Genomic DNA, 19,660 nt, shown 5'->3' with positions numbered 1-19,660 from the left:
TGACACACAGCACCATCGGCACACTCACAGCAGCGGACCATGCTGTCCATTTGACACTATGCCAAAAAGAGAGCCACTCCGACCCTGAAAATAGGCCTACTTCAACCCTGTCAGAACCTTTATTTTAAAATAAAAGCTTTCTCAAATATTCACTGTAATCACAATGCTTGTATCCCCCCAAGTAGGAAGCCAAGCACAAAAGGCAATCTGTCTAATTGTAGCGAATGCAGCTGAGTTTGTTTTATATTCAAGTTTAATTATGAAAAAAGCTGCCCTTGAATTATAAATGAGTTGCTAAATAAGCAAAGCTTATTAAGGGGATCACAGTGGTAGAATCCAAGGTATGATTCACCGTACAATATGAAGAGAGATTACATAACCCTGATTTCATCCTCTAAGTCACTTTTCAATCATGGACTCACAGTCACTGTGGTTATTGTGACTGAGCCCCCTAGGGGTTTTCATATACACTCACATATCATTAAGAATTTGACCAAATCACAAAATCTAGGCCATGAATATAGGCCAGGGCATGGAGGGATCTTTATATACAGTACCAGTCAAAGGTTTGGACACAACGCATTCCATGGTATTCTTTATTTTTACTATTTTCTACATTGTAGAATAATAGTGAAGGCATCCAAACTATGAAATACACATATGGAATCATGTAGTAAGCAAAAAATATACTTTATATTTGAGATTCATCAAAGTAGCCACCATTGCCTTAATGAGAGCTTTGCAGCCTCTTGGAATTCTCTCAACCAGCTTCATGAGCTAGTCACCTGGAATGCATTTCAATTAACAGGTGTGCCTTGTTAAAAGTTAATTTGTTGAATTCATTTCCTTCTTAATGCGTTTGAGACAATCAGTTGTGTTGTGACAGGGTAGGGGTGGTATACAGAAAATAGCCCTACTTGGTAAAAGACCAAGTCCATATTATGGGAAGAACAGCTGTAACGGCGGCCTTCCCTCTCTTCACTAGAAGAGGGGGTGAAACAGGGATCGGACCAACACGCAGCGTAGCCAGAACACAAACACAGAGACAGGAAACAACCACCCACAATCCCCAACACAAAACAAGCCACCTATATATGATTCTGAATCAGGGACAACGATTGACTGCTGCCTCTGATTGAGAACCATATTAGGCTGGACACAGAAACAGACGAACTAGACACACAACATAGAATTCCCACCCAGCTCACGTCCTGACCAACACTAAACAAGCCAAACACATAAGAACTCTGGTCAGGACGTTACAGTACCCCCCTCCTGAGGTGCGGACTCCGAAAGCACCCCTAAAACTCAAGAGGAGGGTCTGGGTGGGCATCTGTCCGCGGTGGCGGCTCCGGCGCAGGACGAGGACACCACTCCACCACTGTCTTTGTCCCCCTCCTTAGCGTCCTTTGAGTGGCGACCCTCGCCCACGACCTTGGCCTAAGAATCCTCCCCAAGGCCCCCACATGATTTAGGAGGTAGCTCAGGACAGAGAAGTAGCTCAGGACAGAGAGGTAGCTCAGGACAGAGAGGTAGCTCAGGACAGAGAGGTAGCTCAGGACAGAGTGGCAGCTCCGGACTGAGTGGCAGCTCATGACTGTAGGGCAGCTCATGACTGTAGGGCAGCTCATGACTGGAGGGCAGCTCATGACTGGAGGGCAGCTCATGACTGGAGGGCAGCTCATGACTGGAGGGCAGCTCATGACTGGAGGGCAGCTCATGACTGGAGGGCAGCTCATGACTGGCGGGCAGCTCATGACTGGCGGGCAGCTCCTGACTGGCGGGCAGCTCCTGACTGTAGGGCAGCTCATGACTGTAGGGCAGCTCATGACTGTAGGGCAGCTCATGACTGGAAGGCAGCTCATGACTGGAGGGCAGCTCATGACTGGAGGGCAGCTCCTGACTGGCTGGTGGCTCTGGCAGCTCCTAACTGGCTGGCGGCTCTGGCAGCTCCTGACTGACAGACGGCTCTAGCGGCTCCTGACTGACTGACGGCTCTAGCGGCTCCTGACTGACGAACGGCTCTGACGGCTCGGGACAGACGGGCGGCTCTGACGGCTCGGGACAGACAGGCGGCTCAGATGGCGCTGGGCAGACGGATGGCTCAGATGGCGCTGGGCAGACGGATGGCTCAGATGGCGCTGGGCAGACGGAAGGCTCAGATGGCGCTGAGCAGATGGATGGCTCAGATGGCGCTGGGTAGACGGATGGCTCAGATGGCGCTGGGCAGGCAGGCCGCTCAGACGGCGCTGGGCAGACGGATGGCTCAGACGGCGCTGGGCAGGCAAGCAGTGCAGGTGGCGTTGAGCAGACGAGCAGTGCAGGTGGCGTTGGGCAGACGAGCAGTGCAGGCGGCGTTGGGCAGACGGCCGACTCTGACCTGCTGAGGCGCACAGTAGGCCTGGTGCGTGGTGCCGGAACTGGCGGTACCGGACTGGAGACACGCACCTCAAGGCTAGTGCGGGGAGCAGGAACAGGGCACACTGAATTCTCAAAGCGCACTATAGGCCTGGTGCGTGGTACCGGCACTGGTGGTACCGGGCTGAGGGCACGCACCTCAGGGCGAGTGTGGGGAGAAGGAACAGTGCGTACAGGGCTCTGGAGACGCACAGGAGGCTTGGTGCGTGGTGCCGGAACTGGTGGTACCGGGCTGGAGACACGCACCATAGGGCTAGTGCGTGGAGGAGGAACAGGGCTCTGGAGACGCACAGGAAGCCTGGTGCGTGGTGTTGGCACTGGTGGTACTGGGCTGGGGCGGGAAGGTGGCGCCGGATATACCGGACCGTGCAGGTGTACTGGCTCCCTTGAGCACTGAGCCTGACCATCCTTACCTGGTTGAATGCTCCCCGTAGCCCGACCAATGCGGGGAGGTGGAATAACCCGCACTGGGCTGTGTTGGCGAACCGGGGACACCATGCGTAAGGCTGGTGCCATGTACACCGGCCCGAGGAGACGTACTGGAGGCCAGATATGTAGAGCCGGCTTCATGGCACTTGGCTCAATGCTCAATCTAGCCCGGCCAGTGCGGGGAGGTGGAATAACCCGCACCGGGCTATGCACACGTACAGGAGAGACCGTGCGCGCTTCCGCATAACATGGTGTCTGCCCGTACTCCCGCTCTCCACGGTAAGCATGGGAAGTGGGCGCAGGTCTCCTACCTGACTTCGCCACACTACTCTTTGGGTGGTTCTGTATGGCGGCCTTCCCTCTCTTCACTAGAAGAGGGGGTGAAACAGGGATCGGACCAACGCGCAGCGTAGCCAGTGCTCAACATGTTTAATTAACAACAACTACTGTGAACACTAAACAAATACAAAATAACAAAAGTGGCAAACCGATACAGACCCATCTGGTGCAGAACACACACACAGAGACAGGAAACAACCACCCACAATCCCCAACACAAAACAAGCCACCTATATATGATTCTCAATCAGGGACAACGATTGACAGCTGCCTCTGATTGAGAACCATATTAGGCTGGACACAGAAACAGACGAACTAGACACACAACATAGAATTCCCACCCAGCTCACGTCCTGACCAACACCAAACAAGCCAAACACATAAGAACTCTGGTCAGGACGTTACAACAGCTGAAATAAGGAAAGAGAAATGAACAGTACATCATTACTTTAAGACATGAAGGTCAGTCAATGCGGAAAATTTCAAGAACTTCGAAAAGTTACTTCAAGTGCAGTTGTAAAAACCATTAAGTGCTATGATGAAACTGGCTCTCATGAGGAAAGGAAGACCCAGAGTTACCTCTGCTGCAGAGGATAAGTTCATGAGAGTTACCAGATTGCAGCCCAATAAATGCTTCACAGAGTTCAAGTAACAGACACATCTCAACATCAACTGTTCAAAGGAGACTGTGTGAATCAGGCCTTCATGGTCAAATTGCTGCAAAGAAATCACTTCTAAAGGACACCAATAAGATGAAGAGACTTGCTTGGGCCAAGAAACACAAGCAATGGACATTAGACTGGTGGAAATCTGTCCTTTGGTCTGATGAGTCCAAATTTGAGATTTTTGGTTCCAACCGCCGTGTCTTTGTGAGACGTAGAGTAGGTGAACAGATGATCTGCACATGTGTGATTCCCACCGTGAAGCATGGAGGAGGAGGTGTGATGGTGTGGGGGTGCTTTGCTGGTGACACTGTCTGTGATTTATTCAGAATTCAAGGCACATTTAACCAGCATGGCTACCACAGCATTTTGCAGCAATACGCCATCCCATCTGGTTTGGGCTTAGTGGGACTTTCATTTGCTTTTCAACAGGACTATGACCCAACAAACCTCCAGGCTGTGTAACGGCTATTTGACCACGAAGGAGAGTGATCGAGTGCTGCATCAGATGACCTGGTCTCCACAATCACCCGACCTCAACCCAATTGAGATGGTTTGGGATGAGTTGGACCGCACAGTGAAGGAAAAGCAGCCAACAAGTGCTCAGCATATGTGGGAACTCCTTCAGGACTGTTGGAAAAAAATTCCTCATGCTGGTTGAGAGAATGCCAAGAGAAGAGTGTGCAAAGCGTCATGAAGGCAAAGGGTTTCTACTTTTGAATTGTTTAACACTTCTTTGGTTACTACATGATTCCATATGTGTTATTTCATAGTTCATATTATTCTACAATGTAGAAAATAGTAAAAATAAAGAAAAACCCTTGAATGAGTAGGTGTGTTCAAACTTTTGACTGGTACTGTATATATACAGTATATATTTAAAAAAATCTTTATCATCTCTGAGAATGGCATGGAGAAAAATGTACAGACCATATCATCTTGTCCTACAGCTAGAATGATGTACCTCCTTGTACATGGATGTTTACTTGTTTCGCAGTTGAAGTGTTACTTTTTACATTCACAATATCAATGTTTTAATGTGGAAAGAAAAGTTTAGAGTATTGAGACGACTACAGTATATCAATTCAATCATCATTATGATTATCTTAATTTTATTGAACCTTTATTTAACTAGGCAAGTCAGTTAAGAACAAATTCTTATTTACAATGACGGCCTACCCCAGCCAAACCCAGACGACCCTGGGCCAATTGTATCAACACCCTATGGGACTCCCAATCATGGCCGGATGCACTGAGATGCAGTGTCTTAGACCACTGCGCCACTCAGGAGCCCCCAAACACCATCATCATTACCACAGACAACATATAGCCTAAATTCCAAGGCCCAGGAATCCCAAAATATGAGTGTGACACTAGTTCCCCTCTTTCAGAGACACGTTGGACAAGGAGAGAGAAAGTCTTTGACACTAAACGTTCTAGACCTACAGCAGCATACCTAATGAAAGTCACCATGTTGTGGATCCACTGGGGATATCAGTGAATCATACCCACAATATGTGCTCCAGCTACAATCTGTACCTCCACCTTCATGCCTCATCATCTGAAAAACCTTGGAGGGAATTTCAATGAGTAGAAGCTAAAATGCATGTAGGGTATGGTGCATGCGGTGGGTGCGGTCCAATCTAGGTGGGCTAGTTCTGTGTTCTAAATATAAAAAACACTGTATTCGCGTTCTCTTGGTAACGCTCTCAGAATGTGCTGAGGTCTCTCTCTGTGGGCACGTAACGCCATGCTTTCCTGCCTACCTTTGCAGTTTGCCAAGGAGCAGAGCAGCCATCAGATGACTGGACAGCTTTATTCAACGTTGTCATTACTGAGCCCAACAGGGGTAATGTTAATTTATACACATCACTAAGCTCTAAAGCAGAGCTAAAAATAAACATGCAATATCCTCAGGCCGTCCAGGTCGGGCAACGTACCAACGCCAGCATGGCCTTGTTGGCTACTTTCAAGGGAAGGAAGCACAATGTACTGTACAGTATGTACACATTTTATAAGTTATTTGGTGCCCACGTAGCTTCTATATCACATCTTTCGGAATCAATAGGGGTATCCACCATTCCATACTCTATGAATGCTTTTGAATTTATTGCCCAGATTTGATGTAATTATGAAAATATACACTGGCCCGCAATGGTGTTCTTTAATACGCTGATTCGGGGCATTTAGTACATGGCCATCAGTGTCATGAGAGACGTCAAATGTCAGGGATGAGTCACAATTGGCCTCAAGGAAGAGGTGAACACAGAGGTCTGCACTACACTGACACCGCACAGGCCTGTGTGTGTGTGTGTGTGTGTGTGTGTGTGTGTGTGTGTGTGTGTGTGTGTGTGTGTGTGTGTGTGTGTGTGTGTGTGTGTGTGTGTGTGTGTGTGTGTGTGTGTGTGTGGTGTGTGTGTGTGGTGTGGTGTGGTGTGGTGTGGTGTGGTGTGTGTGGGTGTGGGTGTGGGTGTGTGTGTGTGTGTGGGGGTGTGTGTGTATTCTCACCTATCAGATCATTCAGTCAGCCCTTGTCTGGCACAGCAGGGCTCCCCACTACCACGTATTTGTCCACACGGCGTCACTGTTGCTGCACTTTACGTGTGAATCCGCCCCCAACTCCACACACAGGAAACAAGGTTACTGCCCAAGAGATGTCACTTCCGAAACACCCACTCTTGCTCGCTCGCGCTCTCTCCCTCACACCCCCAGCCTATTGCCATGACAACCGAGAAAAGAATAGAATATAAGTGAGTGTTAAAGAGACAGATGATCAGAGACAAGGAGAAAGTGAGGAAGAGATGGAGGGATAGGGAAAGATTGAGAGGGAGAATAGTGGAAGAGGGGAGACAGCAGGGAAAGAGATGGACAGGGGGAGAGAGGAGTAGACAGAGAGAAAATGAGTGGGAGGAGGGAAGGATGGATGATAGGAGAGATAGAAAGAAGGGGGAGAGGAGGTAAGCGATGGGATGAGCTGGGGATAGGAAGAGAGGAGAGGTGAAGAACTGGGGATGCTGAGAAGAAGGAGAGAGATAAATGAAGTGATGAGAGAGGGAAAAAGGGAAGGAGGAGACTTTTTTTTGGGAAAAGGGAGCCCACATCCTGTTCCCATAGCAACCCAGCCATCCATGAAAAACGGACTTGTTCCTCCCTCCCTCTCGCTCTCTCTCTCTCTCTCTGATGCGCACGCGCACATCTTTTCTGTCCATCTATCTATCTATACACTATAGACATATGTTGGTGGTGAACAATACTAAATTATTCCTTACACGGCTGTGTAAAATACATCAACAGATACCACAGTCCAAAACGTTCAATACTGTTACTGTAAGACAACATAAGATGAGGAAACAAGATCTATATATTTATAAGGAAGCCGTCTGCTTGAATATATGGCGATAATAAAATCAAATTATAATATTTAAAGGTGAAATCAATGTTCCGATCATCCTACTATGAATCAAAATAAAATTAAACTTTCCCACAAACTCCCTGGTAGCCTCCCTCCATCTCCCCACCATCTATCGCTCTCCTCTCCCTTCCACATATCTGTCTCTCAGTCCCCCACTCCCACAGCCCATTTCTCTCTCTCGCTTCCTCTCGCTTCCTCACTCTCTCTCACACATGTACTGTATCTCCTACTGTCCCCCTTCTCTCACTCTACCCGTCTCCCTTTCACTTCTCTCACGCTCTTCTCCCTGCCTCTCGTTACCGCCGTCTCTCTCACTATCTGCCACACAACACTCTCTCTCTCTCCATTCCTGTCCCTCCTCCAGGAGGCTAGAGCAGTAGGGTGGAATGACTGCACTGCCAGTAGCAGAGTTGGGTTGGCTTATTAGAGTGTACAGTATCACTCTCTCTCTCTCTCCTTTCCCTTCACTTGACTATTCCATGGGGCTACACAGCAATCCCCCAAGTTGTGCTGCAAAACTCTCTTTACTTAGGCTTGAACAACATCTATAGAAAATGAGATGCAGGATTGCTTTGTCTGCTAACCCTTCATGGTGATGTGCTGTTCTGCCCTGTCAACCTGTGTGAAGGTGATATTCAATGTGCTGAGTATAGAGAAAATATACATGAATGGGACTTCATGTAGAGGTGAACACAGAGGTCCGCACTACACTGACACCGCACAGGCCTCTCTCTGTGTGTGTGTGTGTGTGTGTGTGTGTGTGTGTGTGTGTGTGTGTGTGTGTGTGTGTGTGTGTGTGTGTGTGTGTGTGTGTGTGTGTGTGTGTGTGTGTGTGTGTGTGTGTGTGTGTGTGTGTGTGTGTGTGTGTGTGTGTGTGTTTGAGAATTACTGTGAATGCAAAACCACAGTGATCCACATTCACAGGTAACAATGCTGCTGTATTTATTTCCACACGTCTATCATCTATCATGTTGTGTTCTCCCGTCTCTCTCTGTCTCTCTGTTTGCATATCCTGTCTTATGTCACCATGTGAGGGGTGCTCCACTGAGAGAAAGCAGGTCAAGCCTTTGGTCCTCAGAGATAAATAATAATTATAGTGATCTGTCCTCAATCCAGAGATAGACTAAGAACTGTGTCATTGTTATATTACCCAAAATGGCAATCTGTCAAACTCCTACACAGCTTAACTCATCTCGTCTGACAAACAGAGGAGTGACGGGGAGTCTGACTGGGAGGCCCTGTGTTGCCCTGGGTGGAATTATGAAAGAACCTTCTGATTGAGAAAAAGCCAGAGGTGTCTTGGATCAGAGGTATCTGGGGCATTTCATGGCACCGTTTTGCCTCCTTGATTTTGACAGATCAACGCAATGATGTCTGAGTAGGAATCAACAGAGACCATCTAAATGGAATTTAGTTATGGGTTTTCTGCTTTCACTTCATCACCAAGATGTCTGTCATGTTCAGTGGGGTCTGAAATGATTGACACCCTTGATGAAGATGAGCAAAAATGACTGTATTAAATAAATAACTAAAATACTGAAAAGGGAAATTATATTGTTTTATACTAATACAGTTGTTCAGAGAAATATATTTTGTTTAACAAGTAATAAAAAACAATCTCAAAAAGGTAGGGGTCAAATTATCGACACCCCTGTTTTTCTATACCTTTCAATACCTCACCTTGCGAGGATAACGCAATGCATTTTTCAAAAATGATTTATGAGATTGGCGAACACATTGGGAGGGATTTTAGACCTCTCCTCAATACAGAATCTTTCCAGATCCTTGATATCGTTCGTCTGTGCTCATGGACTGCTCTCTTCAATTCAAACCACAGGTTTTCAATGAGGGTCATGTCCGGAGACAAAGATGGCCATTGCAAAATGTTGATTTGGTGGTCAATTAACAATTTGATTTTGATGTGTTCTTGGGGTTATTGTCTTGCTGTAAGATCCACTTGCTGGAAAATCCAATTGCGGCCAAGTTTCAGCCTCCTGGCAGAGGCAATCAGGATTTTGGCTGAAATGTTCTGGTACTGAGTGAAGTTCATGATTATTAAGAAAGATTTTTAAGCCTTGAGACAATTAAGAAATGGATTGTGTAACTGTGCCATTCAGAGGTTGAATGGGCAAGACAAAAGATTTAAGTTCCTTTGAACGTGTGTATGGTAATAGGTGCCAGGTGCACCAGTTTTCCCGTGTGTTTCAAGAATAGCCCACCACCCAAAGGACATCCAGTCAACTTGACACAACTGTGTGGGAAGCATTGGGGTCAACATGGGCCAGCATCCCTGTGGAACGCTTTCAACACCTTGCATAGCCCACGCCCCGACGAATTAAGACTGTTCTGAGGGCAAAGGGTTCCTAATGTTTTGTACACTCAATGTATATAGTTCAATATCTTTTCTGCATGCTTTCTATCTTGTTTTGGTCATTTAAGTTGACACTGAAACTGCTTTTCTATCCAATAAATTACCACTTAGACAGACTGTAATTTCCTCCATATTAAAAGGATAGTTTGAGATTTTGGCAATGAAGCCTTTTATATACTTTCCCAGAGTCGGATGAACAGGAACAGCTAGCATGCTAACTGTTCCTGTAGACTTCCAGTCGTTGAACTTTTTCAGACTGGACACAGAAACATAAAATTGGTATACACGATGGTATTCTGTTGCAGCTAGCAAAAAAAGAAATCACATAAAAAAATCCCCAAAAGTATTTTCACCCAAAAATATATATATAAAAATCGCAGACCCCCTGCAGCACCTCCGAGGACCCTAGTTTGAAACCCCCTGAATTAAGCAACTGCACAGAGCTCACCTCAGTGTTTTCTACAGTGCACACGCTAACACATTAACATGAATGGACATATGCCTTCCATGGCAAAAAAACGTCCTAATCTCAACAGGATCTACCAGCAGCAGGCTACCAGAACAGAGCAGCCCCTACTGCCAGATTCTATTTATTAATATATTACATTGAATTAGGTTTCAAATGAGAAGTGTAAGGGATGAGATAGTAAGACAAACCCTAACTGAGTCCCAGACCCTCTTAAACGTGTCTGTGCATGTTACCGCATGTTATCTCATCCCTTGTTGCACTAAAACAAATACATTAAAATTGTACTTGGGCGTCCAAGACCACTATGTGTGTGAACTGTCTGTTTCAGTTATAAATACTGCAATACCTTCATTAACTATGTAAGTCAGCTTTTCCTATTTTTGTGTATTCTCCTCATCTTTCTCCGCATGTTCAAATGTTCCTACATTCAGAGGGAGCAATGACATCATCATCACCCCAATTACCTTACACAACCCCTTCCCCTGACTGAATCAATCAGATCGCTCAATCGACACAAACGGTTATACAACTTCCTGTGTCATCATGGTATCGGTGGTCATGTGGTGACACATTTGCTGTCTGGGTGACAGTAGCCGTACAGAAGCTACTGATCTGAAAGGACAAGAAAGAGGACTTGAGCAGACAAGATAAACTTGTGTATCTGATCAAATGCATGCCAAATAAATGACTTTTTGCTCAGTAAAGTAGTCTCCCTCTGTCTCATTCAACAACTAACATTATTTTCCATTCATAAAACTAGTGACTTGGATAACTGATCTCAATTGTATATTCCCCCCAAAACATCATTTAGATCTGTATCTGGTCACCATGACTGCAACTTCAATCAACTAAACAAGATGTTTTTTATCGTTGTTAAAGTCCCTTGTGCCACATGCATGCCCAAGGTCTACAAAATGAGTGTAATTTAACTGTATCTATAACTCTGATCAAGTTTCACAAATATATAGTTGTGTGTGCTTTCTCTCTTTTTTACTCTCTCATGTGAAAAAGGTCAACTGTAGAACCAAATAAACAAAACTTGTTTTGACAGCAAAGCTGTTGTAGAGCACTGATACTCTACCTCTGCATTCAGCACCACTGAAGTGGACAGCGACTGAATCGGTTTTCTGATGTTCAGCACCACATGTCAGTGGAAAGCGACTGTGTATAGTCAATGGCAGTGTGGAATGATGGTAAGGCCATTATACTTTAACCTAGAAAGGAACCTGTACTGAACAATAATATAAATGCAACATGCAACAATCAATTGAAAAAAATGTATTGGTCCTAATCTACGGAATTCACATAACTGGGAATACAGATACAGTGGGGCAAAAAAGTATTTAGTCAGCCACCAATTGTGCAAGTTCTCCCACTTAAAAAGACGAGAGAGGCCTGTAATTTCCATCATAGGTACACTTCAACTATGAGAGACAAAATGAGGGAAAAAAATCCAGAAAATCACATTGTAGGATTTTTAATGAATTTATTTGCAAATTATGGTGGAAAATAAGTATTTTTTCTCTCAAAGGAGAAATGCTCACTAACAGGGATGCAAACAAATATGTGCACAAAATTATAGAGAAATTACATACGCTTTTGTGCGTATGAAAATGTATATTTCAGCTCATGAAACATGGGACCAACACTTTACATATTGTGTTTTATATTTTTGTTCAGTCCATATAACCCTGTGTGTCATGTTCTTCATCTCAATCCCGCTTGCTTGGTCAACACAATCTCAGTCAACTTTTCACCCCTAGCTAATATGAACACTCACCACTTGCTAGGTCAAACAAACTGAGACACTTTGAAGCCAGTTCTGTGGTTAAAGTGAGTGTGAATTCCAGTGTAGTATCTTCATGGAGGAAAGGAGACCTCGAACATGGCATTGAAGCGAGAAGCTACAATTAAAAGTGTTTCTTAGGTGTCTCACACCTTCCTCTCCCAGCAGTCCATTTCTACCAGTTCGACTCTGCCTCTGATCAAAGAAATCAGGATGTTCTGCCATCATCTCCACTCTCATACAGAGCAACTCAACTCCACATTGAAATGCCAAACAGAGCAACAACTGCAAGATAGGCTCTCTGAAAACCACTAGGACAGGAGCTTTCCTCCTGAAAAGAAAACTTACATAAAAAACACTAGAAATTGGATTGCATTTCCAGTCTCTCTCAACAATCCACTCCAATTTAGATGATTCATTATTTGAAATAACAAAAGGGCATATCACTTAAACATTGCATGAATGCCAGCAAATACAGTTGAAATGCACTTATATTTTGTGTGGTGAAGATTCAAATGTGGTGCAGATGAGATGCTAAATATAGCAACAGGCATGCAGAGTGAGCCTGCTAACCTTTATGAGATCTTCAGAGTAGAAGTTAATCACTCAAATAAAAACACACACAGACTCTCTCTCTCACACACACACGCACACACACGCGCGCGCACACGCACAAACAAACACACATACCCACATGTGTAGGATCTTAATTTGAGCCAGTTTGCTACAGCAGGAAAATAATCCTGCAGCGACAGGAAATGTGGATTATTATGTGGATTATAATCAATGGACAATATTGAATGGGTTGATACATTTTCCGTAAGGGAAAATCAAGTTTGTAATTTCCACTTTTTCAGAAGACTTTTTACCTCAAATACACTACAAGTGCTCCTGCAACAGGGTGATCAAATTAACATCCTACATCTGTACACAAGCACACTCACAAACACGCGCGCACACACACACACACACACACACACACACACACACACACAAAAGCATGCACGGCACATGCACGGCACACACACGCGCACATTCTTGTGAGCCTTGTAAAATGACAAATCTTTTTCTGAAGTAGAGACACTCCCCTAAATGTGTAATAGTGAGACACTTTAAAATGGTAATAGACTACTCTGAAATGTCAGGGTCCAATGGCCCCGTTGTTGAGCATCAGCATATCAGTGTATTTGATTACAGCTAATTAAAATGCACCATTCTTCTTTGCAGTATCTGTGCATCTGAAGTGAATGGGAGGTACATCCCGTGACAATCCGGTCCTCTTTTCTCACCACCTTCAGTAAAAGTGCACACTGCATATATCAGCCGCCTATTAGCGTCACAAGAGAGGAGGGATGAATTAGCCCATCGCTAGCATGGTATTGATGGTTTGAGAGCACATTTGAATTAGCCGTCTGCCTTTATAACACTGTAATAAGATGTCTGTAAAGTCCTGTCAGCACATTATGATGTCATGACTGGCTACTGTAGCTCTCCTAAACGTTACGCCATATCAGAAAACAAACTAACATTCAAATGTCAAGTTCTATAGTATATCAATGAGTAATGTGAGGTTATCCGCTACTGTCATGGCCTGATTTGACCACCACATCATTATTACAACTGGGTATAATATGTATGCAATCTATACATTATGACATCCTACATCAAGTGTTACCCCCTTGACTTACAAAAAAAGTGTGAAATGTACACATAACACTGAAAATAGACTTCAAATGTCTGGGACTGAACATCACAACAGGTGACTGATTATCTACCCAACAGTGCAATATCTCTTGGTTCTCATTGTAACTCTGGATCCCAGGTACATAGAAGGCTTCAGTGAACATTATCTTTGTGAGCCCAAATCTCCAATTTGTAATCCTGCTTGAGGCACCACAGTAGTGTTTTAATAATCTGTTATTTTAGGGGGCACTTATCACAGGCTGTACTATCAGCATCTCAAATGACACGGTGTGGAACTCAGACTCTCCCGAAAGCTCTCACAGGACATTTATTTTAGATACTTTGATGGAAAAGGGTCAGAAAGGGTTGTTTGAAAAAGCCCTATACTGTGCAAATAATTTAATTGCATATAAATAATATTAATGTACAGTATGGGTATAAACCAAAAACATAAAAGTAATGTTTCATCTTACAGATGTAGGATCTTCATTTGAGCCAGTTTGCTACAGCAGGAAAATAATCTTGCAGCAGCTGGAAATTTGAATGATGTGGATTATAATTAATGGACATTTTTGTAGGGGTTGATGCATTTTTCGTAAGGGAAAATCAAGTCTGAGATTTCTAAGTGGAAATTACAAATACATTTTTAAACCTCAAATACACTACAAGCTTGACATGTCCTGTATTGCAGGAACGTTCTCCTGCAACAGGCTGATCAAATTAAGATCCTACCTGTACATTACAAACTAACATCACACCTTTAACAACTAAATGTTATTTTTTAATGATACATCTGCAAGTGAAACCTGCTGTTTTTAGTTATAATCAGCTTTTTGTCATTCAATCGTCCCTACAAACATCACTAACTGCTCCATTCTGACTCCATGACTCATATTATTTTTTCTATTACTAATATAGTGACATATGTACAGTAAGTTGTTGAATATCTCCAGATCTGAAGGCACAACCTGTCTGTGCATCATGAGAATCCGTGGGATCCAATGACATAATGTCTGGAAGGCCTGTGAGCCAACCATTATCCCGGATTGGCAGCCCTCTGATTGGCTTAGGAGAGGAGATAGCTCATCCTGACCTTTTGCCATGAGTGAATCCTGACAGGATCAATCAAAAGACGAGCATCCTTTAAACACAAACTCATTGAGTCATTGGGCTCCAGGCTTTGCAGGGGAATTGAATAAGTGAGGCCCCCTCTCATAGTGTGGTCTGCACTAAGCAACCATTTCTCCTAGCTACTCATTTCTGATGGGTTCCATATGTAGATTTCCTCAGAATCAGCAGTAAGGCTCTTAGCGGATGGGGTATGTCTGGGCCTTTTCACCACCAGGTTCAATCAGTACTGCTGTAGAACAGAAAGATAGTGAGGGAGTGGAGCCGTGGACAGAGGCTTAGCGGCATGCCTGAACTCACTGTACTAGAACTGTTCAAAGGGGAGAGAGTTCCCTGACATGGTCCTATATCCATAGACTGCAGATGTAGGATCTTCATTTGAGTCAGGAAATGTGAATTATAGTGTGTATTATAATTAATGCGCTCGCTCAGTACTCAAGCAAACTACAGTAGCAAAAAAACATTCAGTTTGTCTGATTTCATTTTTGGACTACTGCTATTAGCATTATTACAATATCATTTTAAGGTCTTTCAACCACAACAAACATGTCCTTCCCCCCAGACAACATGGCTTATTTGGCAGCCCTCAAAATAACATTTTTGCTGACACTACCCAGAGGACACTTTATCATGTCACACTCAGAAACCATCAAGGACATTGGAGCACTGTGATACCCTGTAATAAACCGTGTACATTTTATACTGTGCTTTGGCAGAATGACACATGCTGCAGTGGACACTTTCAATTAAGCATGGTTATCTAACACAAGGCACGATACTTTATGGCCTGGAACATGTTTCAATCTGGACCCTATCTCGCTGTGCCGTATAGCATCATGGTCTATGGTGCAATATGAACACTTTTTATGATAAAGGCAAGTTGTTGGTTGACCTAGTACAAAACCAAAGACCTTAAAGCATCAGCCAGTAAATGTTAATATGCGTAAATAATCTTGCCATCAAACTGCTCTACGCCACCTCCTGTGCTTATTCATACGTTCGCTGCACTATGCCGTGAATACGCTAAACAGTATGCAGATACAAGCAAATGAGGGGCAGTTGAACTTTGATTGACTTTACGTCTGTGGGACAAAATTATGAATACAATATTTCCTTGAGGATCCCGAACAACACTGTCTTTGCTTACATGTATACGCTAGCTGTTAGCGTTGCTGAAAAAGGCTGAGGCATAGTCACGCTTGATGTTCATGAATGTTGACTTTTCATGTCTTGAGGGAAGTTGGTGTTTGAATTCCCAACTTCACGAAGCAGGCACTTTAACTCACAAAATGCCATGATCACTACAATGAATTGACATCAGACGAGATGGTATCTAGTGAGTGGAATCATTTACTGATTTTATAATTACTTCTATATAACACTTCAATCCGCTGCAAACAGAACTCCAATGTACTCAACACCCATTGGAAAATGAATGAGCTTTTCCCCTGACAGATCATCGCACACGGTAGATCTCGAGCATACAGTACAGTAATAGCCTAACAGATGATGGTTCCTGGCACAGCTCGATTGGCGGAGGGTGTAAGACAGCCCCTTATGTCACACGAGAGGAGTGCTGCAGTCAGTGCATTGGTGGTGCACTGTCTCTTTAAAATGAATGCCCATGCTTGACAAGAGCTGCTGTATCAAACTACTGTAAAATCGACATGACTGGGTTGGCTCAGTGGCTGGCTGGTGCTCCATGCTGTCCATCTGCACCATGAGAGACAGAGAGAGAGAGAGAGAGAGAGAGAGAGAGAGAGAGAGAGAGAGAGAGAGAGAGAGAGAGAGAGAGAGAGAGAGAGAGAGAGAGAGAGAGAGAGAGAGAGAGAGAGAGAGAGAGAGAGAGAGAGAGAGAGAGAGAGAGAGAGAGAGAGAGAGAGAGAGAGAGAGAGAGAGACAGACAGACAGACAGACAGACAGACAGACAGACAGACAGAGAAAGAGACAGCCAGAGAGAAAGAGAGAGACCTACAGTATCTTATCTTCACATTAAATGTCCATATGATACTCACATAGGCCTAATGACTTTTGAGTAATCATGGTATTGGGATGCCTACATTTAAACATTGGTGTAAAACACAAAATACTATATTATTTCTATGGCAGCTTCAGTCTAACAACTTTAAAACGGATGCATTTCGTCATGGTGTTCGTCAAGGAGAGCTAAAACAAGTGTTCTTATAGGGAACTACTGTTCAGTCAGCCATAAGTAAAAAAAGATGTGACTGATCACCTGATTTAATTTTGATAACATTACCTGGAGATTCAAACACAGACTCCTCTACCCAGAAAACCTGTTACATCTAAAAGGTTAATGGGGCCATCTATTGTAGTGGAAAGAGTATGGCCTGTACATTCCTATTGACATGGGTTTTGAAGGTATTATACTACTGTGCACACATTTTTCTTGCAGGGATCTCTGAAGAGTGGGCTCGCATACAGTAGCGTAACATCTCACCAATATTATGCAACCAACTTCTATTGCTGTGCTCACACAAGAGGCTGTTGGGCTGTATCCGCATGGGATGTGTTAGAAGATGTCCAAAAGCGTCATATTACAGAGATTGAACTGGCCATTCTCTTTGAATGACTGATCACTTTAAGACATTCATGTATTGGCTGCTGAACATGAGTTGGGTTTGAACTTTGTCAATGCACAACCAGCACAGCAGTACAGCAGTGTCCTTACTGTACCCGGTGTTACAAGACATCACAACTCAGCAGCCTCAAGTCTCCCTCTCTCTCCTTCACCCCCCACCCCCTCTCTCTATCGCTCTCTCTCTCTCTCTCTCCCTTTACCTCTTTCTCTCACTCTCTCTCTTTCCCCTCTCTCTCTCTCTGTCACACACACATACATTCTCCTCAGACAAGATTTGCAGTTGCTGTACAGAGATACTTTGGTAATAGGGACTGGACTCAGTGTACCATACAACCCTTGGATCTCTCAAAGTCCCACCAAACTTTCAAGTAACCATAACATTTTACACATACAGTCAATCAACAAGATATATTACCACAAACAAAGCATTTGAAGGCCGAATGATTGAAGCGGCTCACGTTGCACTCACGTTCACACAGCATTAGTCATGGTTGAGGTGTCACAATACCAAGGGAACTGACTTGAACATACACTTTCATGGACCATTTTCCTCCACTACAAACTCATTGAATATTGAGTCTCCAAAACAAGCAAATGAGTACCCCTTCAGGCTCCTTACTGCACACATTGAATAGATATGACTCAATACTAGAGGGGCAAAGTTATAGTGTCATGGAGATACAGTAGGCTGCCTGTGACCATGATCTAAGGACACAGGGAAATTGACTTGCAAGAATGTGATACCAGCAGGCATGTACACCTCAGCACATTGCAACGCGATGGACTATCCTACTCATCATGCACAGGCAAAGTGACATATTGACTGGCACACAGTGATAAAAACCAGGTAGGTAGCTATCTCGAAGACACTACCTCTTGCTGTACCTGCCTGTGTTTTCACTACGCCGAGTTAACGCACCCCTTTGCTAAATTCTGTATTGTATGATGGAGAGCGAGAGAGAGAGAGAGATGAGGGGGAGGGAGGGAGATGCAATAGTGGAATATTGTTCTCCTACCTTGAAAGGGGACATAGGACATGTTCCAACGGCATTGAACGTGGTCTTCGAGTTTTGACAGTCTCTCGGCATGCAACAAAAATACCACACACCAGTCAAAAAATAAGGAATACGCTATTCACAATTGGAGTCGATGGTAGGCAATATTCCACTGCTGTTCAGAAATATAAATTATAATCCACGACCACCGAAAGCCATTGAAAATGTATCCCCGTGAATAAAAATATATGCACAAATATATCGCACGCACCGTTATTGAGGTGTGGGGGGAAAACACGAGAGAGAGAGAGAGAGAAAGGGGGCGGATGAGTGAGTGCGCGCGTGTGTGCGCTTTCCATTTTATCTACAGCCTATCTATGCATTGTATGTTCCATGTTTGCTCCTTGAAGTTCAAGAAGCAATGATGGCTAAAATCGCCTTATTGAATACGGCCCTTCTACCGCTATCGAACGCGCACGCCACCGCACACACAGTCACACACAAACGTGCGCACACACAAACACACTACACCGATTGGTGCTGCTGCCAATAACGCGGTAGACTACATTACACTTCGCTATAGCTCTCTCGTTTTGGTGGTAGGCTATAAACTAGATTATTGGGAAATCTGAAACTTATTTTAGGGTTTAAGCCTATGTCTGGTGACATGGTCAATGAAAAGATTCTCAATGGGTAGGTTAAATGAATGGTTTTCGAGAATGACTTCCACCAACTCATCTCAAATGTCAAAACGAACCACATTTTTTTTATTTGCCTGTAGGCTCTAAATTCAGAGCTAAATGGTTTCATCTTTATTCCTGAACTTTTTTGTTCCATTACAAAGATTATGGGCAAAATTATTGATAAGGCTATTGATCATTTTTAGCGACACATTTTAAGTTGCTGGTGTCCTAAAAGGAATATAGCTAAAGGTAGTTATACATGTGCATTGTATTCGTCCAATGTACACATGCACAAATTGATATGGAGCCTACCTACACATTATCAGGCTCAAGAATGGCATCACGTGTGCAGTTGGAAGCTGATAATTTCCTCTTGGATCCAATAGTGGTCCATAGAGCCAACATGGCGTCCTGATCGGCTCAGTTGTTACAGTACGGTGTCAAACTTGGATTATGACTACCACCTGGCGGTAGACTCTTGCAGCTGCAGTTGGAGACTGAACGGTAATGCACTTTAATCTTTCCTTTACACCTCCTCCTAGTGGGAAATGTGGGTAAGTACATGCATTATACATTATTACATCCAAACCTTTAATGCTGAATATACATTTCGGCCTAACGACCTATGTAAAGGCCAATAGTGATCTGCTAATTAGAATGACACCATCTATACAGGATAACAT

General features: G+C 44.1%; 1 protein-coding gene across 11 annotated transcripts in view; it reads right to left on the bottom strand.

Annotated features, from left to right (window-relative positions):
• The window catches only part of LOC129857490 (ras/Rap GTPase-activating protein SynGAP-like), a 110,559-nt gene extending 91,768 nt beyond the window's left edge, over positions 1-18,791 (bottom strand). For 7 of the 11 annotated variants that reach the window (XR_008759909.1, XM_055925809.1, XM_055925799.1 and 4 more), the window contains exon 1: positions 18,316-18,791. Coding sequence is in view for 9 of the 11 variants with exons in the window: in XM_055925809.1 (XP_055781784.1) it covers positions 18,316-18,337 (22 nt within the window). In the remaining 2 variants the exon portion in view is untranslated. Of the gene's footprint in view, positions 1-6,356; positions 6,562-18,315 lie in introns of all 11 variants that reach the window. The other 4 variants (XM_055925804.1, XM_055925805.1, XM_055925800.1 and 1 more) reach the window with 2 other exon arrangements.
• Positions 18,792-19,660: the final 869 nt, after the last annotated feature.

The sequence above is a fragment of the Salvelinus fontinalis genome, chromosome 6 (assembly GCF_029448725.1).
Source record: "Salvelinus fontinalis isolate EN_2023a chromosome 6, ASM2944872v1, whole genome shotgun sequence".
In the NCBI taxonomy this organism is placed as follows: Eukaryota; Metazoa; Chordata; class Actinopteri; order Salmoniformes; family Salmonidae; genus Salvelinus; species Salvelinus fontinalis.
Note: the sequence above shows the minus strand (reverse complement) of the source record. Positions and strands in the feature narration are given on the sequence as shown.